This window comes from Amblyomma maculatum, chromosome 9, assembly GCF_055883805.1.
Source record: "Amblyomma maculatum isolate TAMU_Amacu chromosome 9, ASM5588380v1, whole genome shotgun sequence".
NCBI classification, from domain to species: Eukaryota; Metazoa; Arthropoda; class Arachnida; order Ixodida; family Ixodidae; genus Amblyomma; species Amblyomma maculatum.
Window position 1 is genome coordinate 45304672 of NC_139352.1, and position 16695 is coordinate 45321366.

The 16695-nt window shown below is 45.3% G+C and overlaps 1 protein-coding gene across 1 annotated transcript in view; it reads right to left on the bottom strand.

Moving 5' to 3' along the window:
• The window catches only part of mfr (ferlin family C2 domain-containing myoferlin misfire), a 178824-nt gene extending 163383 nt beyond the window's left edge, over window positions 1-15441 (bottom strand). Inside the window, exons 1-3 of the mRNA XM_084580089.1 lie at window positions 15321-15441; window positions 9413-9471; window positions 235-323 (exon numbers count right to left, since the gene is read on the bottom strand). Of these exons, the coding sequence (XP_084436215.1) occupies window positions 235-323; window positions 9413-9471; window positions 15321-15441 (269 nt within the window). The remainder of the gene's footprint in view (window positions 1-234; window positions 324-9412; window positions 9472-15320) is intronic.
• Between the last annotated feature and the right edge of the window lie 1254 nt (window positions 15442-16695).

Consider the following 16695-nt stretch of genomic DNA (forward strand, 5'->3'; position numbering starts at 1 on the left):
AAGGGTTGGCTTTCTGCGAAGAATTATAAAAATATTCACCTTAAACACTTTTCTAATCAAAAATTAAGATGTTGATGCTAGTAGAAGGTGAACGACGCTTGTCAAAAATTGAAAAGCCCATTGTTATGTTCCAATGTGTATACAGCTCTCTGTTGTTAATGATAACCTCGCAATTAGTACAATCGCTCTGGTATTCGATAGTGCTGAACCCGTCCACTTTACGAAAATACTTACTTGTTGGCGAAGTACCGGTTATGCTGAAGGACTTGAATCTCGAGCACTTCATACTTTTCCACGGGTCTCCCCACCGGCCACTCGAAATCCTGGAAAACAGTTGTGCAAAAAGCAATAAAAATACGGAGTCGAAGAACCAATCTTTGAACCTTTGCAGCTGTTTAGGGGGTTAGCTACAGGGAGGCCCGTAAAGATTATGTTACACCTGGCTCACTTTTTTCGCGACGCTTATTGCAACGTGTGATGTTTCATAACATGTTTCTTGGACGAGCGCAATAACACACAAAATAGGTCATTCAGTTCGGTTTACCGTTCCACTGCCTCCTGACACAAGTTTCTGAACACCCATTATTTGCTTGCAATTGGGAACGGCATTCAGACAGTGCCCTTTACGTAAACTTTGCAAGGTGGGAAGCGGTAGGCGGTTGTTAGCGGCCGGACTGATAAGAATGCTGTCGACCGCTCTTCGGTTGTCGATATCATATCACCTTAAGGTATCGTCTGGTGCTTGAGATCCCTCCCCCCCCCCCCCCCCCCCGTTTGGTGCAGACGCGCATGCGTAGATGTCGTACTTATTAAAATTTGTTCGGCGCATGGCCACTGGTGTTCTTAAAAGCCGCGAATTTATTGGGCTAAGCAACATTTTTACACCACTAATATTATCTGTTTCTACGTGGTTCCACTTAAGTCTAGCACGCAAGGGAGATATCCTATCAATGGTGCTACTTCACATGTCGAGAAATTCTTAAAGTGCAACATGCTCTCAACGTCATATTCACTTACAACTGGCTATATTTAAGCACCTCGGTTTTAGGCAAGAGTATGGACGCTGTGCCTATGTGTGTGCATGTCCGCCTGAGTGTGTGCGCCTGTGTAGGTATTTATGGATGCGTGCGCGCGTGTGTGTTAATGTGCGTGTTGCTATATGTGCCGGCAAAAAGCAGCTCAGTTTGAATTACAGCTATGTAGAAATATTTAGCTGTGACACCCTCCTAGCAACCCTTAACCTGGCGCCGTAATCTATGAGCCATATATAATCCATTTTCTGCTTCAGGTCAATTTGGTCTTCCAGTGTTGGTTACAGCTTCTTGGTAATGAAGCCGCGATTTCCAAACGGTGGGTGGAGGGGGGGGGGGGGGCTGTTTCTGGCCTTACGTGGATAGGAATGGGGGCCCCCGCAGGTGCTCGCCTGCCACCGGTGGTTGTACCTGTTCTAAGCCATCATTGCATCCGCCGCCCTTTCGGTGGCGGACGGCAGCTGTTGCGACGCGTGTCCTTGTCTCTCCTCTCCTTGTTCTTTCATTATATCTCTTTTTGTTTTTCCTCTTTCTGCACGAGGCAATAGAAGTGGCTCAGCTACAGAGCCAGTATCAGGCCCGTGCATTTTTGTATCCTTCTTCCTGCAGTCACAACAACAGCTACTTCCAAGCGTCCGCAGGCAGTAATGACTATTGGCTCATTGGAGACCTGACCGCGGCACTTGCTGCATGACGCAGCCATTAATTAGTCGGTGCATGCGGAGAGGGGCGACAGCTATCGCCGGCTGCTGTCTCGATATCCCGTGATTTCTGTGACAGACCGCAGGCTGCTTTTGTATGATTCTGCTGTCATGCCACCCCGTCATACAATGATCGTGCGGGCAAAGATATTCCTTTTTGTTCTTAATTTACCGTCTTTCATAGCAGCATCCGGACAAATGAATCCCGAAATAGGCACTGTCTATTTCAAATTGATGCATCGAGGATGGAGCCCACGACTTCATACAAAACACACGCCCCTATAAAAGAACCTTGCCCAAGAAAGTATATATTTTTGCTGCTGAAATATATTTCAGTTCCACGTAAGAGCTAATCCTGTGGGGGTCGATGGCGCCTTCTGCCCTTTGCTCTTCACTTCAAACTTTTGATGGGTAAATAACACTCCTCAGGCGAGATTTCATAAAATTCTGCTAAAGCTGACCGCTGCGTGCTCAACAGCAAAAGACACCATGGTGTTGTACTCTAAATCTAGCACATCCCAATCAGACCCCGTGACCAAGGTTTGTAAAATTATTGATACGCTTATCATGCATGGAGCACGATTGTGTAGTTTCATTAAAATAGCATGCCATTCGTTCAAAAGTTTTAACCTTATATAGATTGCGCATTTGTAGTGAACAGCACTTTCAAGGGGATTCTCGGCTGTTAAGTTAAATCTGCAGACTTCGCAGACCTCCGTAACCAAATTAAAGTGTCTGAATAAAATCAATACGGATAAGCCTAGCACGTGCATTTGCCAGTTCAACGGCTTTAAATTTGCTGTGTTGGAAATATTCGATTATACGTCCGCACAAAGACGAACCAACGAGATAAAAATGAGAGCATGGCCATGAAGGCCGATGCTGTCGTCAGTTTAAAGCAAAACTGAAGCTGCCATTACTCTGATTGTTCAGCCAAAGACCACTTAATTTACACAAAACAAAAATTAGAACGAAAAGGGCAGAATTTGTCGCAGAGTGTACACAAAGGAACACTCTTTCTTATATTGAAACGAAATGAAACCGCCTTCTTTAGCCGTACCTGTCCGGAGTACGAATCATGGAAGTTCGGTTCCTCGTAGTAAGCCATTCTTATTTCCAAATCTGTTTAACAGTTTTATTTCACCTTTGAAGCCATGCGCAGTGCAGCAACTTTCATGCCGAAAAGCGTTCGGCGCAAATCCAAAACAGATTATCGGCCCCATATAATGGCCCAAGCGGCGCCTCTCTGAACTAAGCCATCTAATAAATCCGAGTGAAGTAACATTCAATCGAAGCAGCGACTGCACAACGTGGACTTTCCCTCAGGCAGCCTCAGCAACAAGTGCTGTTTCGTCCGAGCACAGCTTCTTCCCCTGTGAAAGTACTAATATAATCAGCGAGTTTCGAAATCCGCTGATTTAGGCAGCTCTCGCAACCGCACCGCTAAATTACAAGAGGCGGTTCCACCTCCCACATTTTCTGCCTGGAACTCCTTTGATGTCGAGTGGACCAACCCGGCCTACGTTTGAATAATTTTGCGCACGGGTGGCCAGCGAAGATAGGTAAGGAAGGCGTTTCTCGACAGGAAAGTCGCACCTTATATAAACGTTGCAGTGAACGGTTACTGCTGCGTTGGATGAAGTATGAGAGGGATAGGCAGTACATTGCTGACAGCGCGAACTGCTTCGGCTTACCCTTTCTCGAGGATAATTCATTGAGACTACCAGCTTCAAGGGCTATCCGTACCAAATGATAACAGATGGTGCCATGGTTCACTTTAAATTTGTGTTCGTTTTTTTTTTTTTCGCTTACTTGCCATAAGGCATACTATTTAGAAAGTCATATGTAACTCGTTTTCTGTCAGAAACTGAAGAAAGTTTTTGCTTTCAGCTTTGTCTATTTTCCACTTGGAGAAACCCTCCTCCCTCGTCACCGACAGTCCCACTTCCAAGAGAATCCGTGTACTTGACGCCCTCATCCCCGCACTCGTCCCTAAACACGTCCACAGCAGGTGCCGAACATCCACGTCGGCAGCCGGTGTAGAACAATTCAGGCAGGTGGTTGATCCTATGTCTTGGGAGTACCATGGACACTTTATCGACGGTGTAAAGGCCGTCCTAGCCCTTTTCCTTCTAAGGGATACTTCCTCCAGTCTAAAGTTATTAGGGAGGGCGTAAGTACACGGCGGGATGAGGGCACGTGTACTTTTCTGCAAAGAGAATACTGGGATGGGGAGAACCGAGCGGGCATCATAAGGTAGGGGAGGCGGGGTGCTTTACTTCTTGGAACTTGATGTGTGAGGCTGTCAACTTTTCTCTGCTCAGCGTCCTCAACATTGTCTTGTGTCCGGTATATCCAGAAGCGCATCTTTGTTTCCTTATTAATTTCATGGATTTCCTGGGTGGCATGTAGAGTGTTTGTCACTCTTTTTAGTTGTTTTATGGCGGCTAAGGAGTCGGTATAGATGTGGGCGTTAAGCACTTTATTTTATTTATGGTCTTCATTGCATCGCGGATTGCCTAAAGTTCCATCACGAGCGGTTTTGGATGTTCTGTTTCGTATTCACTATGTACGTTTAGCTCTTCGCGAGTCTGGCTCGTAGCTGCTGTTCTGCCGCCATTTTCTGTAATCGACGCGTCTGTATACGCAATACAGGTTCCTGGGAGTACATCAACTAGAGGGCGAGACACCGGCTTATGGTTATGACGTTGGTTATTCGTTTTTTTTTTTTTGTTGTAAAAGCCATGAACTCCCATGGAGGGGGTCAGCCATTATCGGTGTTTGCCTTGTCACCGCAATGGTAAAAGATTCCATGGGTATACCATATTTTTGTTTCATATTTCTTGTTGCCTCTCGCTGTTCAATTGGCTCTGTCAGTGTGCTGAGCTGCACGTATTCCTGAAGACTAGAGATGGGGGTAAGTTTTAGTAAGGCAGTAATTGTGCGCTTTGCTTTCCTATTTATTGTTTCCAATTCTGCCCCCTGTTGCCTCCTGAGTCTTTGGAACTGGACCTGGTACAGTATTCTGGTCAGAAGCATCGATTATACACGACGTCTTGCCATTTCCATTCAGGCTCCTCCTCCGCTTGACGAAATACGCTTTTTTCAAGTGCAAGGAAGTCTCAGCTGCTTTTTCATCCTATGGAGACATTGTGTTCCTTTGCCAGATTTATGAATATCCATGCTAAGAACGCTCAGCTCATCCACCTCTTGTAATGCCTGATTTCCAATCTTTAGCGTAACTTTTTTCGCTTCCAACTGTTTTCTTCTACTCGTATTTGCAACATGGGTACAGCTGGACTTTTGGGGCGACACCTCCAGACCTGCATCCCGTACGTACTGATCAAGTGTATATTTAGGGCCACTTGCAAATAAATATTTTGTGTCTCGAGGTGTTTACGAGTATACCATATTGTGACATCGTCTATGTTCTGTTTTGGATAACCTAAATGCCGAAAGGTCATTTGCTGCAATTTTAGACAGTATCACCGGTAATAGAAAAAAACTGGCGAAAATAAAATTAGTCAATAGGAATGCCTGTTTATGTGAAGCAGTACCTTTGAGGGCTTACGATGCTTCTCATTTCGAAATTTGGATAGAGGTGTTTTTGTATTGCGATTTTTAAATAGATCAAGTCAAAAGAGTTTCAAATGCATTAACATATATACAGTTGCATAATGAATTGTGTTGTGTTTTATGGCGAATAAGCACAAAGGCTATTATGCGCCAACCGCGATAAGTTGCATAATGCTCTTCATTTCTCACACATGTTCTTTCTTCAAGCAACACTCGTCCCCAACTCCTTCAATGTCATGAATGAAGCCTTGTGGTCAGAAAAATGATCGGAGATAAACTTGGTATGCTCAACGTGCTGCGCTGTGAAAATGGATGACACCATATGCCAGCATCGCATTACAAGAGAGGCATTTTATCAATCTACCCAAGATCCATTCGTCCCTCCGTCCATCCTTCTGCGATATCTAAATACCTAAATCTACGAACATAAGTGCATATATGTTTACATACATCCTGAATCCAAGGACACGGGCACGATCCCGGCCGCACCTGTCGCTTTCCCACGGAGACGAAACGCAAAGGCATTCGTATGCTGGGCGGTGTCAGCGCACGTTAAAGAGTCATATGGGGTGGAAATTCTTGCAGCCGTCCACTCCGGTGTCCATCTTAGTGTGAGTCTGTTTGGAACTCATACTTCATCAGCGAAATCAAACCGAACCGTCATACGTACAGCCTTGTCCACTTCTAGCAATAACACGGTCACTGCTTTCAAGGTGTCATTGCATCCGAACCGGCCACGCAGTAATCTAAAGTGGCTGGCCATGTGAAGCAGCACATCCGTGTCTCTGTGTGCTTGCATCGCTTTGCATCGATATCTGCCCGCGTCAGATACAATGTTGCTTTAAAAGCAGTGACCGTGTTCTAGCTAGAAGTGGACGACCCTGTACATACCATCGCGGTCGGTACTGACAACACTGCGCAAAAATTTGACCGGCAAGCCTAACGCATAAAATCCCTCAATTCTTCTAAGCGTAACGCCTAAGTTAGATCTTCTTGACACCCCTCTAATCCCTATGTTCTTCCCCATGCTAAGCTCATACCCTCCTCTTCCATCATTCATTTTCGGGAGTCCGATAACGTGGTGGTGTGAGGGTGTTCTTTCATTTTACAGATGAAAGGAGTGCTTCCAGCGGACTTTCAATGTTTGTTTTTCTGTTTCCGTGCAAGGCAAAGGCCACTTTCGTATCTTTGCGAATTGAATATTTATTTTTCTATCGAATTTCGATGTCCCGACTGCATCCGTAACAGCAAAAAAAAAAAATTATACCGTGTTGTGATACCATGCTGCTGCCTCTTCATAGCCGTTATAGCCGTGGAGGCGAAGGAGAGAGGCTTTTCTATTCCATACAGCGAGCGCAGCGAAACTCGGAGAAATGCTACGCCGCTCAGGTTTGGCCAAGCTAATTTCGGTGTCGTTGCAATAGCACAGTGTTCCGAAATAAGATTGATTAGTTTCCATTCTACCTTCCATTATATCATTCTTTCGGCCGGGTTGCGGTTAGCAATTGCTCCCTAAATGCGGCTCTAGTTGCGCATGGCAGCTGGGCATAAGGGAATTTAGCTCGCTTTAGTTATAGTTCGGACGTTTTCAAGGAGTGCGTGCCTTGTGTTATCGAAGCCCTGCGTTGCTGTCAGAAATACTGCACTGGTGGTTGGCTTGCATCATAAAAGTGACTTTCTTCTTTCTTGCCACATGACTAGCTAGACAGAAATCACGAAGAGAGGACATCGGCAGACTGTGTCCACGGTGTCCGCACGATCTCTAAATAGAGAAAAAAACGTTGCCGCGTCTGGGGTTGAAACCCATGCCCGAACAATCATTTCAGCTTCCATGGGTCAGGAACGAGAGCACTACGGTTATTGCCGCAGAAAACCCCGCCTCGTGTAAAACTGCAACACACTCCCGTGCTGTGCAGCAAACTTCGCCTTCATCAAGTTCCAACAACTGCACACTCTGTTCCTGTAGTGTGAACATCTTAGTCTTCATGAAGATCCATCTGGATCGCTCCTTCGTTAAACCTAGGTAAATGGGTCATACAATAGGCAATCTGGGCGACCGCTAGCAAGGTCATCGAGGATAGTGTTGGGCGAGTCCAGCAATCGGCTTGAAAAGAACTCGCAATGATTTGGCATTTTCGCACGTAAGACGATTTAAGTACACTCTGGCAATTTTTTGTGCCATGTTAAGATATATGTCAAATTTTAACTCTTCGCGGCATAAATAATAAAAGCTTCAAGATTCTGGCCGTCAAGACCTAGCGCATGCTCACACGTTTGCGCGAAGAATTAGCAGAGAAACAGTGCAAAGGACAACTTTCCCTTTTCAAGGCCTTTCTATTCTGTTGGAAACGAAGTGGAAATGACTGTGCTACTCCCGCTTTCAGCTGCTTACCCCGCATCGTCGGCTCAACGCAATCTGCAAGCTTAAAACCTGGCCTGCAAAGCCGCATTTTTTTTTTTGCGTAAATTGGCACCACTTGCAAATTGGACGGTTCTGCGTGCTGCCAAACTGCGATTACGGGGTAAGAGGAGTGCGTGATAAACTCCCATGATACAAAGAAGATCATTTGCGCAGTACACCTGGCATTGTCACGCAGACATCTATATTTGTCAATGCTGCACTGCCTGGCATGCATGAAGTCTTTCGGCACTATCAGAGTCTTGGTACTGCCGATAGCAGACGGCGCTGGGGACAAGGCTGACTTCTAGAACAGCAAAATCCTTTGCTTTGCGTTTTCAAGCGCTCCGCTTATCGGCACACACCCTACTCCCGCGAAGCGCTGGGGCCACTATGTCGGGCGCTGAAGTTCATATTCAGCGCTATAGTAACACGCACACAGAGCACGCACGCACACACACACACACACACACACACACACACACACACACACACACACACACACACACACACACACACACACACACACACACACACACACACACACACACACACACACACACACACACACACACACACACACACACACACACACACACACACACACACACACACACACACACACACACACACACACACACACACACACACACACACACGCGCGCGCGCGCGCGCGCAATACATACATACATACATACATACATACATACATACATACATACATACATACATACATACATACATACATACATACATACATACATACATACATACATACATACATACATACATACATACATACATACATACATACATACATACATACATACATACATACATACATACATACATACATACATACATACATACATACATACATACATACATACATACATGCCAATGTCTGTCACTCCGTCCATCCTTTTTGCTGTCAGTAAAGCGGCCCTGACTTCAAATTCCAGCTTGCACGCACAAGCCTTCTCTAGCTCTTGCTATCGCACTGTCTTGCATACGCATTGATGTTAACGAAAACTAACCTGATCGATCTTTGATTTGTCAAATCCTTCGCGTCCGCGTCACCTTTCTCATAGATCATGATAATTTACTGGTCTTTAAATCCGGAACGCTCGAGATCGCGTGGCATTTTATAAACATATAGTGGAGGGGTTTTCCAGCATAATTTCTCAATAGTATTTCAAAACATTCTGCAGGTGGTAGCTTGTCACGAGGTTCTTGCGCTGTCTGTATTGTTATTACAGCATTCATTACGTTACCAGCTCGGTGTCCATCTCTTCTGCCCTAGTGCCTCTGTTGGCATCATCTTACTTGTTTAGCTTTGTATGGATTATGCAATAATGATTTGGGCTAATTTAACGATCTTATCGATATTGGTAATAATATTGCCCTTCTTGTCTCTGTGCGCACACAGATGATTTTTTCTTAATGTTTGACCTTTTGGCCGCCTTTACGCTGCCTTCATTCTTTACAAGACGTTTTATTTTCTTCAAAATATACCTCCTTATGTCGATCAAACTGTACTAATTTATTGGCTCTGAAGCTATTGCAACGAGATATTAAATTATACATTGCATTTCTCTACAATATATTTAACCTGGGCTGAATTTAGGTCAATGCATCTCGATCTCCACTGCAACGGATGTCTGGGAGCATGCGCATGTGTGGTATAGAAACGAAAGGTAGCTTACTTCATTGAATACGGCGTCTTCCTCCAAGTGCTCGCAAACCTTCGTGTGGTGGGAGACTCCTGGAAGAAACCAAAAGAGCGATGAATACGTTAGGTTACAGTAAGTATAACAACAACAATATTGTATTTAACAAGCATTTTTACCGCAGTAAGACCCAATGATTTCTAAGATAGCGCACGTGTTGCAAATTATCGAAAAGCATATGCCAGGGAATTAATTTCACATGACGGTGAGGTGGGGTAGAACGCAAGGCCGACGAAGTCTGTTGGAAGAAGTCTAAGGCCACGAGGCATAAGAAGCGATGCTACGTTTGGAGATTAACGGAATTACCATTACCGTCATTCTATAGATGACACTGGTAAAACAAAATGATGAAAAAACGGGATAGGCGACCAGCATTCATTTGAAGGGTAGTACAGGTGTCGCACCGTATGCACTATCAAATACCCTCAGTCAATCATCCAACACTATGTATATCACATAAGCTCCATCCAAGAGGTCTACGGAGGCGTTTTTCGGCTCATCGTCTTGCCAAATCTAACGTCTGGCCATGATAGTGGCCAGCACTATGCTTGTGATTTTTCGCTCACAAAGCCTATAACGACTCCGGATCTTGTGGTGAGAGTGGTCTTTAGCGCTATCACGCTAAAACAATCCTCAGTTGCTAATCAGTGCTCTTTTTGCCGGTCTTGTTGTCTAGTATGCTTGCTTATGTAGCACGTTTCTTCACAAGATGCTTCCTCACTACCCTGACAAAAATATTTAAAGCCCTACACTCCCTTTAATAAATTGCGTGACACCTGGCGCAAGAACTAATCATTGTATTGAGGCAACCTCGTATGTTGTTTCTATATCCATGCGCCATCATCAGAGAAACACCATCGGTGGAAAGAAGCGATGTAGGCGTAGGTCACTTTTGTCTTGCTACCTGCCACAACTGGTACACAGAACCACCTGCCACCGTCAGCAGGCGGCGAAGCGGAGAGAATGGAAATCTCTCTAGGGCCCGTATTCCGAGTTTGCTTCGTTATCGAAACGTCGCTATCTCACGTGACCTCAAGTCATCTGATTGTTCGAAACGCCGGAACTGGGTGTTGCCAATACGGAACCGAAAGAGGTGGCCACGTCATATTCCGGGGTTTCCAACAATCAGATTACTCGAGGTCGGGGAGATAGTGGCACTTTCGATAACGACGCAAACTCGGAATACGGGCCTAGGTGTAGGAGAGAAGAAGGCGAGGCCGAAAAGACTGAACATATCACACACTGGGCAACGAAATACGTCGACGGCATATTCCCCTCTCCATAAATTAGCATATAAATAGGCTAAACGTGTGCTTAGATAATTCGCAAACAGAAATAGTGCGGGCGTTTTTCACAAGTAAAACGTCTCGATAGTGTCCGGCCGAAACTTTGAGTACATCGTGTTAGAAGACTATTTCACAATGAGGTTTAGCGACAGTGCATGTTAGGCATGACGTTAAGAGAAAAGAAGCGTGCAGAGTGGGTCAGAGAAATAACTCACGTTACTGACATTCTAGTCCAATACAAGAAAAAGAAATGGGAATGGGCAGGAGATCTAGTGCGAAGAAAGGATAACTGATGCCCGCTAAGGGTAACAAACTGGATTCCGAGGGAAGGAAAGCGTGGCAGGGGGCGGCAGAAAATTAGATGGGTAGATGAGGTTAAGAATTCGCAGGGGTGAAGCAGATGCAGCTAGCACCGGACCGAGTTAACTTGAGGAAAATGGGTGAGGCCTTCGCCCTACAGTGAGTATAGTCCGTTTTATAATGATGATGACGATGATGATGACGATGATGATGGAGTATCAAAACAGTACAAACCGCTGCGCCAGGAAAGTCTACAGGTGTTACTAAACCTTTGTTAGTGTATTTTCGCAAAGCTCCCATCTCCAAAAACCTCTTCACAACCCTGCTGAAGAAAAAAAAAAGGAAGTTTCTTTTGTTGACTTTGCCCGCATTGTTTTCAGTTGTTATCTAGAGAACAAATTCACATCACTGTGTTCGAAACAGCGCATGAAGATTCCACAATGCGTGTTGTCTTTCCACAATGTGTGTTGTCTTCGTATTCCTAATCCATCTAGTTTCAGAGCCAGATTATTTTGTACCGGCCTATACAAAAAGCATAAATGCACCTTTTCGAACGCTTTTTGAAGGCACGGGATCTGCGTTGCAATCACAGTGTATACATATTTTCACAGACACCAGCTCCCTGTCTACTAGGCACGTCAACACCAGCGCAAATTCACGATGCATACGCTCCTGCCTTTCTACCTTTTCCCCTTCTTTTCTGAAAACAGTTTCTACACGTCTCTTCACCCCGAAATGTCGAAACACAGAGGCGATGTTGCATAAAGGAATCCAGAGTGTCCCGTTAAAAATGCATAATAGAGGCTACAAACAAATCTTTCTTTCAACAAACAAATCTCGTTTGCTCAAAGCTTCGACGGCACAATAGGGCGTGGCTGCTGGTGGTGTGGAAATATCCACTGATGTTCGAAAAAAAAAAAAAAAAAGAACAGGCACGCATGAAGCGCCGTGTTTCTCGTGCAGACAAATATTCTTTGACTCCTCCCCGTAGCACTACCTCATATATATGAAAATGACCCCTTGTTGGACAGAATAAGAAATAAAGAATAAAGTGCATGGTAAAACCAACGAAGTCAATACCATCTGTTGATGTGGGCACACCTTGAGACCCTCTGTTTGCGCGACCCCAAAAGGAAGCGCAGCTTATCATTGCGAAGTTTCTTGAGATATAAAAAAGTTCTGAAGTTGTTTCCGTGCGCCTAATTTATATATAAAATATAAATTGCGTAGTTTATCTGACACACTCACTTATATATATGTGGGTCACAATTCTTTCCTGTTTGGGTTCAAGTCGGCTACATAGACGACAAAACCGAGGAACCACCTCAGTTTAGGGGCAACACTAGGGCGGGTAAATGTCATGCTTGATGTGGTTCATAATGATAAAGATAATTATGCTAATGACCTCTTCACCATTATTCTGAGATAATGTATGCACACACACTGCCTACAGGCGAGCCTCCGCTGACATGAAAAAACATCACCTGTCCGCCCCAAGGCAAATGACTTTTATGGACACAGAGCGATGTGTGTACCTGACAGCGACCTGTACAATTTGCGTGCCATGTTTTAGGTTGCGGGTCTAGATTTGATCGGCTAAACAAATAACCCGCAAGGCTATTTTCTTCTACTGTGTAATCAATTACAACTCTAAATATTATAATCTACTACTTTCGAAGCACACGCGTACACGTAACATATGCTTTACTTTGTAACACTGACGATTGACTGCGTAGTGACACACAAATACAAACAAAAAACCCTCGTCATCAAGCGGAGCAAACGGTGGTAGTGAAGAACTTGATATCAGTTAGGAGTACGTGTAGGTACCTTCGAGTTGCAAAATCACTCGCCTAATTTCATGCTGGCGAGAAGGGCAGTTTCATACTCGTGGTACAAACGTTGCACCCGCAATAAACAAAAGTGGCAGCCTAATTGAGCTCATTACTCGACAGGTATGTCACGAGAAACCTTAACGTCCGCTTTATAAAAAAAATCCGCTCTAAACCTCGTTGCATGTAAACGTAAGAGAGGTGCGACCAATAGTAGCATATTTCCCGAACTATAGCTATGAGTCGACGGTGTGATTTCATATTGTGTACCACGTGCTATAGCAATGCAAGAGAAAAAGATAATCGAAACAGGAGAAGGCCAATTGGTTTGTATTTCACGGGAAATGGGTTTTGTGAGGAGCTAACCTTTTCAGCTTGGACGCACGTTAGCTGGCTTTTAACGATTCACGTGTCTCAAGTCGAGGCAGTGAAGAGAGCTGTGCTTTTAATTGCTGATCTCAAAACGCATTTGTCTTCGCTGAGTGTAAACTATGGTAGACAGGCAGTGTATCCTAATGCGCCTCGCGCAATACAGTACAGCAAGGTTGTTCCGTTACATACTTCAGCTATATGGTCGCAGGTGTAGGACACAATTCTTCTTTGACGGGTCTCATTTTGAGTGCGATCATTGCGTGCGGATAGCGAAACAAAACGCTAAGTTGCGGTCACTTCTGAACAGGAGAATTGAGTGCAGTATTGAACAGTTCAAGCTGGCACACTAATAATTTCCGAAATTCACTCGCATAAACAAACAACTTATTCTCCAGTTGCTTGATTGTCATTCATGATGGGACAAGACCGGCTTTATTGTAGAAAAACTAAATCGCATAAACTATATTACTCAACCCAAATAACTACCTCACTAGCCGTGTGAGCACCTTTACGAGCAGCTTAAGCTAGTCCTGATTTCCTCAGCGCTGCATGGTTTTGTGCAGATTACGAAAGTATGGCTGGTCATAGGCGCGGCCTTTCGCTCGATTAGGCATATACCTTATGCCTTTGAGATCAAGTTCCCGCGTAGTTTTAACGAGGAAGAAACGATCGCCCCGTCATCAGCAGGACGGCGGAGGACGGCGGCTTTTTTTTTCTTTTTTTACTTATTGCAGCTCTTCCTATTGATTTCTTCTTGTATAGCAAAGCGAGAGAGAAATAGAAGAGGGGAGGAGGAGAAGTCCGGCTGGGCCATAACGCAATCGTTTGCGGGTGCTCATTTGCTAGCGTGGAGAGGGCGTATTGCACACTGCATTTGCAGTGTTGACGTCAACTTGCGTTTTATGGTTCTTGGTGGCAAATATGACGTCTCGTCATATTTGCGGAGAAATATGGGAGAGGCCTTCGCCCTGCAGTGGGTATAATCAGGCTGATGATGATGATGATGATGGCGTCTCGTAATGACACCGTCTGTTTGTTTGCACTCGTGAGATTGGTACGCTGGTATAAAATCTGGTGCACTAGTCGGGAGGAGAAAAAGCGCAGGAAAAGCAAGGAAATCAACTGGCTTAAGAAGCCGGTTTCCTATCCTAGACGGAGGAGGAGGGGGGGGGGGTAAAAAATAGAAGGATAAAAGGAAGTAAAACGGCACAATAAATCACTAAACACTATAAAGTCACAGCCTGGAGTGCCGGCCCGGCGAACTTAGGTAACGGAGGAACGAGGGACTGTGCAAGTACCTATATGGGCATAATAGCTAACGTGTTGGCGAATGGCCTGTCATAGGGTTGCGTGTGAGCGTCTTTGTATTTCATCAATATTACAGAGCTGTTCTTAAACCTAAGCAATTTTATACGTCTTCGTGATGGTGTAGGGCATTAGGGGCCTTGGAGCCAACCTTTACCTACTCTCAAATGGTATAGCGTAATTTTAGCGCGGTAAACTTGTGATTAAAACACAAGTCAGCGCATCCGTATGCGACGATAGAAGAGTTAAACCAGATACCTCCACCGAGCTGATGATAGAAGAGGCTTTCTGATTTTGGAAAAACCTTTACCTTATGGAGTGCCTTCTGTAGCTACACTGAGAAATCAAATGAAGGTTCCTGAAAGGTGCATCAGAGAAAAGGTTTTGTTGTTCCTCATTATAGGGCTCAATATTTCAAAACTGGCAGCATTTAGAGAAACAAAGTCCCTATAAAAATACAAAAAATGAGGAAACATTTGGCTGAAAGCTTAGCTTGGTTAAGCTTGGTGATTGCGAAAGCAATACCGTAGCTACGCTTAGTTCAGCTGGTAGTGTTGCTGGTGCTTGTGATTGGACTTGTGGTTATGCAGTGATATTATCTGGTTAATCTATGTACAACTAGTAGCGATGCGAGAATTGCTGTGGCTGCAATGATATACTTGGTTGTAGGTGAGGTTAATGCAGAATGCATAACTGCTGCTCCGGCACCGGCTGCAACGGCATTCTTTACACCAGTAGAGAGCACGTTAGAAACACTCTTAGTAGCTGTACTGCCTTTGTTGAGTTTACCTCCTATAAGCAGCATACTCATAAAGTCAGGACGCTCGTCCATGGATTCTTCCGTAGATTCTGCTGTCGACGCTGCACGTTGAGCTAGGGATACGCTGCTCCCTTCTGTATCGTCATCCATGGTGTTGAGCATACTCAGAGGAGTAACTTCCGTAGAGGGTTGCCGTTGAGCTAGAGATACGCTGCTCGCTTCTGTATCGTCATCAATGGCGTTAAGCATACTCATGAACGTAGAGGCTGCACGTTGTCGCCGAGCGGCATACTGGGCATGCCGCTTAGAAAGTCTCTGTTCACGCTCTTCTTCGGTCTCCGTAGCTCGCCGTTCTTTTCTCTTCGCATTCTGCCGAGCGGCTTTCGTGCTAGGCGCCATCGCAACGTCTGGCCGGCGGCGCGCCGCGCGCAGTGGTCGCAGGAGTTAGGCAGCAGCCACCACGCGCGGCCTCGCCTCGCGACGGCACAAGTTGGAGCCCTGCTCTTTCAGCTGTGACGTCACACCACTCGGCGCGCCGCGCGCGGCGGGCGCAGGAGTTAGGCAGCAGCCACCACTCGCGGCCTCGCCTCGCGACGGCACAAGTTGGGCCCCTGGTTTTTGCGGCAGATGGTATGACGTCATAGCAGAGGTCAAGCTAAGGGTCAATGATAACTACCGCGGCCTCGCCACGCGAGGAGCTGAAAGTGAAAGTAGTATTGCTTTCGCAATAAAAATAAAAATATGACACAATAAAACCCCTTACCGACAGCTTGACGTTTGTTCCGCATTTAGCAAGGTTACGTAGTTAAAGCAAATTGTTTTTCTAGGCTCGGCACCACTCTCGCTAGAAGCTGGGCCCTATAGCATACCAGCGCCTGTGGCGCCTTTGAAGTCACAAGACCGTTATCTGCTTATAGAAAGAAAGAAATCAAGAAATCGGTTAAATCAGTTTCGAGGAGGCGGAGGGAGGGGGGGGGGGGAGAGACTGTGTAGTTCTTCATAGGAGTCAAAGGAAACATGCTGAGTCGTATGTTTTGTGAAAAGCAAATTTATGATAGGAGAGATTCAGGCGTGTAGACACCACGTTTAATCGTCTGGGCGAGAACTGCGCGCTTCGCTTGGCCTACTTTCGAGCGGGTCAGAAAGGCTAGTATGGACACGCTCTCCGTGCAAAGCACTTCGCCCATCCGCAGTAGGGCTCCATATCGTCGGTCGAGCTCGGCGCATGGGCAGCTGTGTTGGGCTCAAGCGCTTCATATCAATAAAGACGAAATTATGAGGGCGCAAAATAATCGATGCTTGAAGAAAAAAAAAAGAACAGTGCATATGCAGATCCCAGAAAAAAACAAGGAGGTCATCAAATAGTAAGGGCTTCGCAATGTGCACAGTTATTTGTCAGGTTCA